Source organism: Crocodylus siamensis, chromosome 10 (assembly GCF_052110815.1).
Source record: "Crocodylus siamensis isolate JL-2025a chromosome 10, ASM5211081v1, whole genome shotgun sequence".
In the NCBI taxonomy this organism is placed as follows: Eukaryota; Metazoa; Chordata; order Crocodylia; family Crocodylidae; genus Crocodylus; species Crocodylus siamensis.
The window spans coordinates 56,562,756-56,575,224 of NC_143404.1; the positions used below are offsets into that span (position 1 = coordinate 56,562,756).

Genomic DNA, 12,469 nt, shown 5'->3' on the forward strand with positions numbered 1-12,469 from the left:
CAGACGAGCGCGGTTTGAAACCTTTGGCCCTCCAACCCGCGTGGAGCAGGGACAGGAAAACGGCCCCACAGTCCCCGGGCCCGGCCGCAGCCTCCCCCTGGCTAGAGCAGAGGTGCGGGGGGGCCGCCGGTGCCCCCGCCGCGGCTCCTCTCGCCCCGCAGGGGCGGTCCTGGTCCGCCCCGTCCGCGGCACCGGGCCGGGCGGGCTCCCGCCTGCAGCCCCGGCTCCGAGCGCCCCGCCCCGCCCCGGCCGGGAGAGGCGCGGGCTGGAGCGCGCGGGAGCGCCGGCACCGTCGTGACTGGACGGGCCGGGAGCCGGGCTGCTGCCGCTGAGGGGCGCGGCGGGCGCCGCCATGGGCCGGGGGCCGGGCGCGGCGCTGCTGCTCCTGGCGCTGGGTAAGGGACCGGCCGCCCCGACGGCGGGACCCCGGGGCCGGGCCGCATCGGGCCCCGCCCGGTGCCCTCCGGAGGGCGCGACCCGTGTGGGGAGCCGGGCCCGGGGTGGTAACGCGAAGCCCCGGTTGTTTCCAGGGTACCTGGCCCGGCCACTGGCTTCGGAGAGGACGTGCGAAAACATCTACCAAGGCTTCTCGGACTGCGTCTTGAAGCTGGGGGAACGCATGGCTGCCTACAGCAGTGGGGCCGGCTTGCGGGACGAGGGGCAGGGGCTGCGCGCTGTCTGTGGGTGAGTAGGCTTTCTCCTTCCTCCAGACACTCGGGTCCTCTCTGCCAGGCTCACCCGCTCCCGTAGGGCTGGGACGGATACCCACCATCACGCAGTCCCACGCAGGGAGAGAGGCAGGGGGGCCACAAGGACTTCCTGGATGCTCCCCGCACTCCCAGTCCAAAGCTAAGGCTGTTACCCAGGCAGAAATAGTTTATGTGTTACTATTTGACACCTTCTTGTGGCAGTTCTTGGTTCCTGCTGATTTTGGTAATCTCCCCTCTGGGCGCAGTGCTCTAACTGCCTCTTCCGTAAGCCACTTGGCTGTGACTGCATCTCGGAAAAAGATACTTCAGCATATACCCCCAGGGTCCTGCTTCAGGGACGGCTGATTGAGTTGCCCAGGCTTTGCCTGGTCACCTGAGAAGTTATGTAGTTTCATAGATTTCATAGACATTAGGGCTGGAAGGGACCTTGAAAATCATCGAGTCCTGCCCCAGGGGCAGGAAGTCAGCTGGGGTCAAAGGATCCCAGCAAGATAAGCATCCAAATGTTTCTTAAAGGATGGGGGTGATACCCCGAGTTTGTGGGAGGGGGTGATAGATACCAGAACTGTCTACAGACAGCATGAGGTAGGCTTTCTTATGCACAGTATTAAAGCACACCAGAGCATGCTAAAGGCCAGTCAACCCAAAGTCAGAGGAGCCAGGCTGCAAACGGTCTTTAATCGGGTGTCAGCAGCTGAAAGGCAGGATGAGCTCAAGACTCCCTGCTTGTAGGGTCAGGGCCTAATTCATCCTAGGTGCAAGCCCATTGATTTGAGGCACAGATTGGCTCCTCAGTAAGCAGATGAGCTCCGTAACACCAGTTCAGTGGCCAGGGGCAATCACCCAATCAGGACTGAAAGGAAAGCAATAAAGGAGATAAAAAATTAAGGCTGCCGGAGTTGAGCACAGCACACATTTGGGGAAAGGTCTGATTAAAAAGCAAATGGGAGAGAAGCAAGGAGGAAATGAAAAGTTTAGAGATAAATGGAGGTGCCTGACAGTTCTACTTGGCCCCAGTAGTGAAAAGGCCAAGGGAGGAATAAGGAAATGCAGAAAGCAATCGAGGGAGAGGTGTATGGCCCTGGAGGAGGAAGAGTGTCCAGACTAATCAGGAGTGGATGCAAGATGAGGGGACCAGAATGAAGGCATTTTTCTTTTGTGCTGGGGTCTGTGAAGGAGAGAAGGGATGGAGAGGGCTCCTGAAAACTGAAGTGAACATCCAGCTGAGGACTGTCCTGTGTGTGGGGCTGGCAAACAGCTGAGAGGGAAGGAAGAGACCAGGGCTGGGCGCTGCAGTCTGGTGACTGGGAACAGGAACCTGATGGAGTGCCACAGCCAGAGGATTTGGCTGCAGTCAGCATGGAGTTGGTCTCTATGTACAGGAATCCCAGATCATGGGGCAAAGGTTAGAGTATTACTTGGAAATGGGTAAGGGCACGGACATGGGCACCTCCCACTCCTTCCTTTCACCTCTCTCCATGGATCTCTGTATCACTGCAGACATTGAGCTTCCAGCCTCAGAGTCCACTCTGGCTGCACAGGCAGAGAAGACTCATTATTCCCACTTACAGAGGGGGAACTGAGGCACAGGGAAAAAAAAAAGATGCCCTAAGGTCGTCAGCCAGGTCAACATCCAGTTCTAGCAACAGGGGCTATAGACCTAGCTGTAAAGGGAGGAGGGAATCCAGGTGCCAGTGTTTTGGGTCTGCATCTCCCTTATTAAGGGCTGTGTCTGGATAAGGGTCCCTGTGCAGCTGATGTCTATGAGTTTGCAAGAGTAGGGTTGTAACCAGAGGTACAGATTGAAATAGGTGTCAGGGGGTGTGTGATGGGGCACACTGCTTTTTCCTCTACTGAAGCAGAAGGATTCGCCACCCCCTTGTGTGGTCAGTAATGTTCCCAATCGCTCCCCTGCCTCTTTGGCTGGTCCCAGGTGCTCTGGTTTTCATATGGATCTTCCCCAACAACCCCTAATACATGCGACTTGCCCAGGCTATGCTGTAAATTCAAATATTTTCCATGAACGTAAAGTACTTCTCTCTCGTGGCTGGGCCTGGTCTGCATTAGAAAAGCTGCATCAGTGTGACAACATTGGTGCAAATCTCCACTTCAACTCAAATGGGTTTTAACTGGTATGGGATGCAGCTAGACCAGTTCAGGCAAGCACTGAGCCAGTTCAAGTGTGTTTACTTGCATAGGTTTATATGAGAGTAACCAGAATGATCTTAGTTGAACCAATAGAGTGTTTCTTAATGTAGATTAGCTCCAAGGAGGAGAGGGATGAGGCTCAAGACAGCAGAACGGGTTGAGCACTGGACTTTCTATTGGGTGGAAAATTCCAGTATTTCAAATTCGTTTTCATTCTGAGCTGGTAAATCCTGGGAGAAGATGTCCAGCCAGGGACCCAGCCCCTAGATGAGAATAGAGGTATGAAGCATCTGAATTGCAACTCCCAGTGGGCACTGCAGAGCTCAAGCAGAAACCGATTAATGATGAACTGACCCAAAACAAACCGCTTCAGTTTGTTTGACAAACCAGAATGTTTCCATGTGGGTGCCCCTGATGTGAAACAGTGTTTAGCTTTGATTTTCTTCCCAGGAACGTGGGTGCAGTTTGACTTCGACTGGGCAAAAAAAATCTGATTTGTTTGGAAAATACTGCTGGCAAACCATTTTGGCAGAAAAATCCTCAACCTGTTGAACACATTCAGGATTTTCCTCAGGATTAGAAGGGGCTGGTATGAAAAGACCCTGAATGGAGATGTTGCAGACTCCTGGTTTGAAAAGGGAAGGGCACCATTGCAAATAGTAGACTATGCCCAGGTTTCTTTACAGGGAATTTTAATGGAGGCAGTGTTGCATGTTGCAAATCATGGCTCTTTGCCTTCCTAGGCAGCATGCAGAACTGTCCCACATGACAAGAAAACGTGTATGTGTGCACGTGCATGCACACGTGTACCCCCCTCTGTCCTACCTCCCCACATGCATGCACACCCACCCACCCACCCCAGAATGTTTTAATGGGCAGGTTTCATTTGCTAAAGCAGGGGTATCAAGTTCATCTGGATCAAGTCCATTGACCCCCCCACCCCTTGGAAGTGTGCCAAATCTGGGGTCATGGTGCCTGCTCTGGCCAGTCTGGTATATAAGCCACGCACAGTGCTACTCCATCTGGTCCATGGCAATTGTCGAGCTGGCCAGCGTAGGCACTGGATCTGGCATGCAGGGGATGTACAGATCACTTCCCTGCAGGGGATGTACAGATCACTTCCCTGCTGTGTGCCAGATCCATTACCTGCTGTGGCCGGTTCACGACTGTGCCACAGGCGGTGTGCTCTATGGCTGTGCTGCACATGGCTCATGTCCCAGACTGGCAGGGGCAGGTGTTGGGTCTGGCATATAAGGGAGGTCCCAGACTGACCCTGTGTGAGTGCCAGCAGGGACCAACAATGGGAGCTGAATGATGTGGCTTTTTGGGCCAAATCCAGTCCATGGGCTGTATTTTTGATGCCCCTATGCTAAAGAAAGAACTTTTGTATGTTCATTTGTGTAGCCCTTGTTCAAACAAAACTTGCTTTTCTAGGAAGCTAGAGGGCACTACAGGAGCTGAAAATGAAATAAATCTGGGAATGAAAAAAATGTAGGTTCTGTCAACAAGGATACGTAGCTTTGGAGACTTGACCATGGTAGCAGGGATTCTTGTGTAAGTTCCTGTGGAGGGATTACCAAGGCTAGCTGGGCTCTCACAAGATAAAGGGGATATAACCCTATTTTCTGCTATGATCTTTGACAGGGATCATCCACATTGGTGCCACTTATGCTCTGCCCCATGCAGAATAGGTTTTTCAAGCCACATTCTGTGCTCCAGGAGTGAGATGCACAGGTCAGTGAGGGATATGGAGATCAGAATAATTGATGTCTCAGAAGGCAGCCTAGTATGAAATCGGCAGCATTTGTTTTTCACTTCTGCCTTGTGCAGTATTTCCCCAGAGTCCAACATTGACAAGTCATTTGATCATCGCCTGTCTGGCTGAACAGATGGAGAATGTGAAGAGTGGAGCATTGTGGGAATTGCGATCACCCAGCTGAAAGTAGAACCACCACTACAAGCTGACATTCCCTCTCCTCATCCTTTGCTTGAAGACATGAACCATTTTTAACCCCTCCTTGACCGAGTTGCTTTGTAACATGAGGCTACTGCAGCTCCCTAATTAATACAAGAGGTTACCTTGACCAGCACCAGCTCTTCTCATTATCTCAGGACATTTATTCTGCCACAGTGGCTCCAGCTAATGAACTCTTTGCAGCTGGTGCCTTGACGTAAATTCTGCTAAAAAAAAAGAAAGTCCTAATGTCTGTACTTCAGAAAGAAATAGCTCTCTCCAGTAAATGGTCCTTTCCAGCACAGGGCCTTGGGAGAAAAGAGAGACGCTATCTTCTCATACTTGGGGTTGGGTCAACCTGCTGGCTGTACACATGACACTTAGCCATGTGCATCAAGTACTTCTGTGAAGGAAGCTTCCAGCAAGGCCAGTGAGATGACAGGGGACATGTTTACATGTGCACTTTAATGTGCAGTAGCCTATTCTACTGCTCATTATTGTGGTGTGTAAAAAAACCATGTTAATATGCTAATGTGCAGTAGAATGGGTATTGCTCATAAAGCGTCGCCTAAAAAGCATGCGCTTTTGCTTAGCGCAGCCTAATGCACATTTATTTATTACTTCATATTGGAGGGCACTTTTACATGTGCTCTGGAGGAAGTGGGGCCACTTTAATTAGAGTGCTCTGAGACCTGTTTTAAATAAAGCACCTCAGCGTCCTGTGTAGCAGCGTCCCTGCACTTCAAAGTGGTGGCAGGCGTGCTTGAACTAAAGCATTAGGAAAAGCACATTAATGCACATGTAGCAGTGCCCAGGAAGTAACAACTGACCTTCAGTGTATTAGCTGAAGAGACTCAGGGTATAACCACTCTATGTTCAGTGCCACATAAACACTGAGAGGTATAAAACACTGTGATTTGGGGTAAAATCCTCTGCTTCAAAGAAAACCAATCGTATGGACTGAAATGGGCCAGGTTTCGCATTGTTTGTTATGTAACTACTTAACTAAAGTTTATTCAGCCAAGAGCTGCTCTATTTAGACAAATGCAGTGAGGAATTATAGTAACATGTGGCTGCCTTACTGTAACCTCAGTAGAAGAATTCTCCAAGGAGCTTGGAGAAAAAACAGGACCTCAAAACCACATGGGCAAATCCAAGCAGGAACGCTAAACCCTGGATTATTGATCACAATGTGTGGAATTCTTTTTCATTCTTAATTAAATTGGGTCCCAAGCAGCTATCTGACCAGCATCTCTGCCAGGAGACAAGCGTCCATAACATCCCCTCTCTGGGAATTTATTTTTGTATGTTCAGGCCCATACAATAGAGAACTTACGTGGGCAGGTTTACACATGCATGCACATTAATGTGCATGTGCATACCACGCTTGCACACACTTTCCATTTTAGAGCAAGTTATTGCATCCTCTGACTTTGAGATTCACATTCTAGCACCTTTCAGTATTTTACCAAGTAAAACATAAATACTGTGTTAGGCACTAAAGAGCTGCGTGGCTCCATCCTGAAGCGATACAAATTGGCACAGGTCCACTGATGTTGATGGAGTCATGCCAGTTTATGGGATCCTGAGGAGATGGGACATAGTGTACACTCCTAGAGCAACACGGTCCACTTAAAATTCATAGCCCTGCTGCTTGGGTGCTTTGTTTCTGGACAGGAGTGGGGAGGGTCAGGGCAAATATGGCTTTAAGCCACCTTTGTGTTGTTGTGGTTCCTGGACAGCTGGGAGCCTGCCTGGCTGTCCAAGAATTGAAGCAGCTAAGAAGTCTTGGGAAGCAGAGAAGAATCTTAATTCTCTGGCAGTGTCTTACCAGTCCACCCTCCCCTTCCTCTTGCCAGCCTCCTCATATCAGGCCTGAATCCTTACCCTGGCCAAGGAGGCCACCTGCACAGAGAGGCTTTCTTTGGGACCATTTTCCACCCCCACTTAGGCTACCAGAGAGGCATTTAGGGACCGGAGCATACCACTGCGCTAAGGGAAGCACCTGGTCACAGATTAAGCTGTGACTTAACCCTCTTACACGTGCCATGAGATGACAAGCTCGCCTGCCTTTACAGCCTCTCTTGGCAGGGATCTTGGTGGCAGTTCCCCATTTCTCACATGGCAATATATGCCAAGGTTGGCACCTGTAAGCTTTTTCTTCCAGGGCTCTGTGACTAGTGGGTTCATTCAGAAGCAGCTGGTCTTGAAGGAAAAAAGCAGGGTAAATTTATATCTTGTAGACCTACCAAATCAGAGATGAATTTTATGTCATTTGTATTTTGATACTGTGAAAAGGACATGTGCAGCGCAGAGAGGTAGTTGGCCATGTTAATCTGAAGTCAGGCAGAAGGCAAAATATTATTTATTTTAGAGATATAAAACTTTCAGAGTTACCCCTAAGGCAATTGGGTCTTACCTGTTGTTTTTCCTTTAATAGCACTGAGTGAGTTTCATTCAGTCCAGAGACTCCTACTTCCAGGCAGGGTGTGTCAGATGCCTATGTAACCTTTTTAGTGTGTAAGAACTTGTTGCCAGCTTGGTGCTGCCCCCTTAACCCCCTTTGACTCTTAGGCCAGGCTCTTTAAGATTCAGATTCCCTTTTGAGGCTAGTTTTGGCCCTGGGAAGAATAAACCTTGCTTGCTGCACTGGAGCCAGTCTGGGTCTATCACCAATTGTTTGCTTCCCCATTGTTCCCTCAGGACCCTGCTACCCAGCACTATCTCTGGCTGTATCTTACCGTCCTCATTACTTCCTTTCCTATTTGTTTCATACCCAGCAGCCTCATTTGATTTAACTCTTTGCAGCTCTATGGGATAATATCAGACAGAGAAATTAAAGCGCACACAATCATAAAAAAACCCAGGTAATCACTACCTATGTAGTAGGATTGCAGTGTCACTGTAGTCTAATAGTTTTCAGAAGTCAATATCTGTCTCCCTGCTCTGCACTTATATTATGTCCCTCCCTCAGCTTGGACAAAGCACACGGGCACAGGGAGCCGACATTGTGCCTGCTACATTCTAGGTGCTCAGATTTCCTTGGACCCAACAGGGACAATTGTTTATGAGAAAGCAATGGATTTCATTGATATTCACAACATGTAGAGATGTCTCCGTAGTGCTCAGGAACTGGCAGCTAAGCTCGGGGAGATCCACAAGGGCTTTTTAATGACAGGAATGGGGCAATTAGAAAACTGTTTTAAAAGTACTGTCAGGGCAGCCTCCCTTCTAGGTTTCCCAGCACAGCTGCCTGGGGCGTCAGGGCTTGCAGTGATCTTTGTGCAAGGAGAACCTCTGCAATGGCCAGGGGGTTGAGTGGGTTTGGGGGTCCTTCCATGAAGAGCACAAAGCAGGATCAGGTCCCTATATTTGGGGGCATTGTACAATAGTGAATACATAGTACAGTGCTTACCAAATAACTGTAATAAACATAAATATTGGGCCAGGCTGAACTGGCAGTGTCTCCTATGGGGAGGAAGGTTGTGTTCAGGGCCTCTGTGCTTTGGGGTATTTTAAATAAACTAACCATCTCTGATCTCTCCTTGGCTGCAGGTACTGGGAGGAATTTCACACATGTGCTATGACAGCCCTCTGGGATTGCCAGAAGGAGGCAGTCTCTATCTGGGAGATGTTGAAAAAAGAGTCTAGAAAAATCAAGTTCCAAGGCAGCTTATTCGATCTCTGCAGCCCCAGTGGCTCCAGGAGCTTCAGCTTGACAAACATTTCCAATTTATCTGTCTTAAGCATCTCTCTGATGGTCATTTGGCTTAATTTATAAATGGAGTGGCTCTGCAAATACCAGCGCTGAGAGGGGATCATCACTGTGTGTTGTAAGTGTCTCACAGATCATAAGTGTAATACTTCCAAACCTTAGAGAAATATCATGTATGGTACCTGGTGACTACTTGGTTTTCTTATCCCACATGTGAGCCTCAGAAGATCTTGGCTGCATCCCCTCAGTTTTACTATCTCTGTGTAACTTAAGTGAATCAAAAACACTTTGCTCTGACTAGATTTCATCCAGCTGATGGTGCATGTGCGCCTTAGCTGATATGATGAGAACTCTGGGCCTGCAGACTGGAGGCCAAAAGATTGGGGGAGAAGTGGATTAACCCTGGATTCTTCTGCAGTCTTCTTTCTGTGCATTTTCTGGAAGTAAATCTGTCTGTTCTGCCAGACCATGCCTTTGATGATGATGGGTGGGAGGAAGCCAATCTGAGGTGCTCTGAGGTGCAAGGGAAATATCTGAACCTGATGCAGATAGGAAGGACTCCAGGTTATTTTCAGTGGTGGATTCTGCTGTTCTGGGGCTGGTGAAGGCTGCTCTGTGGAACAATCACAGGTAGGGGTCTGTTTCTATGGGGTGGGCGGGCTTAGTGCAAAGTGAGATTTCTAATATTCCTTTTGCGTTAAACATTTCCTGAAAGAGTCCTGTGAGCAACATCGAGGCAACAGCCTGTAATTCAAGAATATTAAACAGCTGCTTCTTGTGTTGTATACCTGTCAAGTTGATGTCATTTGTCCTGGTCTCCTGACTGATGGCACAGTCACTCTGCATCTCTTCCTGCAGCCTAGAGTTGTTCATCCCACAGCTTCAGTGCTGCCATAAAATATAGTGGTAAAATATACTAGGAGACTTGCAAGTGACTTCACAGAATCATAGAAAAGTAGAGTTGAAAGGGACCTGAGGAGGCCACCTAGTCCAATCCCCAATTTCAGGATATATTGAAAACTTCAGTGGTATTTGTCAGTGACCTAACTGGTAGGGCTGTGCGAAATGTCGTCACCAGTTTTGTTTTGATGAGGTCGAAACAGTAAAATTGAAACGAAACAGATATGGTCGAAACAGCTTCAAAATGAAACGAGGTAGGTCGAACCGTTGCGCCGTTTCACCCATAGGCTATAATGGGGAAGGTTGAAACAGCCTATAACTTTGTCATTTCTGGCCAGATTTGGATAAAACTTGTAGAAATGGTAGCTGCTTCTGGGGGCATAATGCATGCCAAAACTCAAGAAGATAGGTTCAGGGGGTTCAGAGAAACTGCACCCCAAAGACTTGAGAGCCAAACTTGTGTCATGTGTATGTGTTAAGCCACAGTGGGGTCAAAACTACAGGCATGCTAGTCCCTGCTGAGGCCACAAAGCCTGCTAAGTTTCAAGGAGATAAGTACAGGGATTTGTGGGGAACTGGACCTCAAGCTGCAAACAAGCAAAATTCATGACACGGGTGACACTGTGTGTGTTAAGGCGCAGCAGGGTGACAGCTGCAGGCCTGCTAGCCCCTGTTGAGGCTGCGAAGCCTGCCAGTTGTCAAGGAGATCAGTGCAGGGGTTCTGGGTTCTGGGCCTCTGCACCTCTGGCTGCTGACAGGCAACACTCGTGTCATGGGTGCTTGTACAACTGTATCTGTTTTGGGGCACAGGGGAGGGGAAACTACTGCAGACCTGACTGCTGGGCCTTGCTGTGGCCACTAAGTCTGCCAGCTGTCGAGGAGATTGGTGCAGGGGGGTTCTGGGGCCCTGCGCCCCTAGCTGCTGACAGGCAAAACTCATGATATGGGTGCTTGTGCAACTGCTGCCTTTCATCAGGCAGCAGGACTGAAGATTCCCCATTACTTGCCACCACAGACCTGGGGGTAATAATTGAGCACAGTATGAACATGAGCCAGCAGTGCGATGCTGTGGCCAGCAGGGCCAGCAATACGCTGGCATGCATCTATTGATGCATCTCCAGCAAAACCATTGCAAAGAAGTGATTCTCCTGCTCGCCTCGGTTCTTCTCAGCACTGGTGAGACCACAGCTGGAGTACTGTGTCCAGTTCTAGGCTCTGCACCTTAACAAGGACATGGTAAAGCTTGAGAGAGTCCAGAGAAGGGCTACCCATATGATCAGAGGCTTGCATGGCAAGCCATACAAGGAAAGGCTGAGGAACCTGGGACTCTTCAGCCTGAAAAAGAGAAGGCTGAGAGGGGACTTGGTAGCAGCTTACTGCTACATCAGAAGTATACATCTAGGGCTCAGTGAACAACTGTTCACCAGGGCACCCTTGGGGAAAACTAGGAGTAATGGTCACAGTCTGGACACCCTAGTTGTGAACTAGTTTTTCCTAATGTTGAGCCTGAAATGGGTCTGAAACAATCTTCCAGGAGTGTATGAACTGCACCCCAAATGCTTGAAAGCAAAGCTCATGTCATGTGTAAATGTTAAGCCACAGTGGGGTCAAAACTGTAGGGGTAGTGGCCCCTGCTGAGGCCACAAAGCCTGCCAGATTTCAAGGAGATATGTGCAGGAGTGTGGGGGGAACTGCACCTCCAGCTACGGACAAGCAAAACTTGTGACATGGGTGACCCTGTGTGTTAAGGCACAGCAGGGTGAAAGCTGCAGGCCTGCTAGCCCCTGCTGAGGCCACGAAGCCTGACAGCTGTCGAGCAGATCGGTGCAGGGGTTCTGGGGCTCTGCACCCCTAGCTGCTGACAGACAAAACTAGTGACATAGGTGCTTGTGCAACTGTCTCTGTCTTTGGTCAGTTGATTGTCTGTACTGATTATTTCCTCCCCTTAGTCTGTGGTTTTGCAGGTGTTCATCCATACTCGTTAACTCATTATGTAGTAGCTAGGTACTGTGTATTGAGCTGGTCCCTGAGTGAATCATGATTAATTGGTAACTGGTAACAGAGTAGCTTAGCAGCCAGGCCTGGAGTGGTATCTTCCCTGTCCCTGTGCCCAAGACAGACACAGTTGCACGAGCACCCATGGCACAAGTTTTGCTTATCCACAGCATGAGGTACAGTTTCCCCCAAACCCCTGCACTTATCTCTTTGAAACTTGGCAGGCGTTGTGGCCCCAGCAGTGGCCACCACCTCTGCAGTTTTCAGCCCACTGTGGCTTAACACATACACATGACTTGAGTTTAGCATTCAAGGATTTGGGGTGCAGTTCCCTCCAAACCCCTACACCAATCTTCTTGAAACTTGGCGGGCTTTGTGGCCTCCACAGGGGCTAGCATGCCTGCAGTTTTGACCCCACTGTGTCTTAACACATACATGTGACACGAGTTTTGCTTTCAGAATTTTGGGGTGCAGTTTATCTGAACCCCTAAACCTATCACCTTGAAACTTGGCAGGCTTTGTTGCCTCAGCAGGGGCTACCATCCCGGCAGTTTTGATCCCACTGTAGCCTAACATATACATGTGACATGAGTTTTGCTCTCAAGATTTTGGGGTGTAGTTTCTCTGAACCCCCTGCACCTATATTTGTGAAACATGGTACATATCATGCTCTCAGAAGTGGCTACCATTTCTGCAAGTTTAAACCAAATCTGGCTGGAAATGACAAAGTTATAGGCTGTTTCATCCTTCCCCATTATGGCCTACAGGTGAAATGTCGAAACAGCAAAATATTTTGATGGAACGAAACGGAACAGCCGTTTTGACTCAAAAGTTGAAACGAAACACTGTTCTGTCGAAACGTCGATCAAAATGGAATGCTTCCATTTTGCACAGCCAACTGGCCTTTTTTAGTTGAAGGATGCTAATGACAGTCTTCTGGAGGGGATGGAGGTCCTGTCTTGCCAAGTATGGACATGGAAGGGGATGTCTGCAGCCTTCCTTCTCTACTCATCATGGTGTTTCAAGGGGAACATAGGAGCTGCTAGA

The 12,469-nt window shown here is 49.2% G+C and overlaps 1 protein-coding gene across 1 annotated transcript; it reads left to right on the plus strand.

Annotated features, from left to right (window-relative positions):
* The first annotated feature begins 203 nt into the window (after positions 1 to 203).
* LOC149856618 (neuritin-like) lies at positions 204 to 9,726 on the plus strand. The gene is made up of 3 exons (XM_090064945.1): positions 204 to 395; positions 531 to 684; positions 8,368 to 9,726. The coding sequence occupies exons 1-3, from the start codon at positions 353 to 355 to the stop codon at positions 8,591 to 8,593; spliced, it is 423 nt and encodes a 140-aa protein (XP_089921071.1). The 5' UTR covers positions 204 to 352; the 3' UTR covers positions 8,594 to 9,726.
* The last annotated feature ends 2,743 nt before the right edge of the window (positions 9,727 to 12,469 follow it).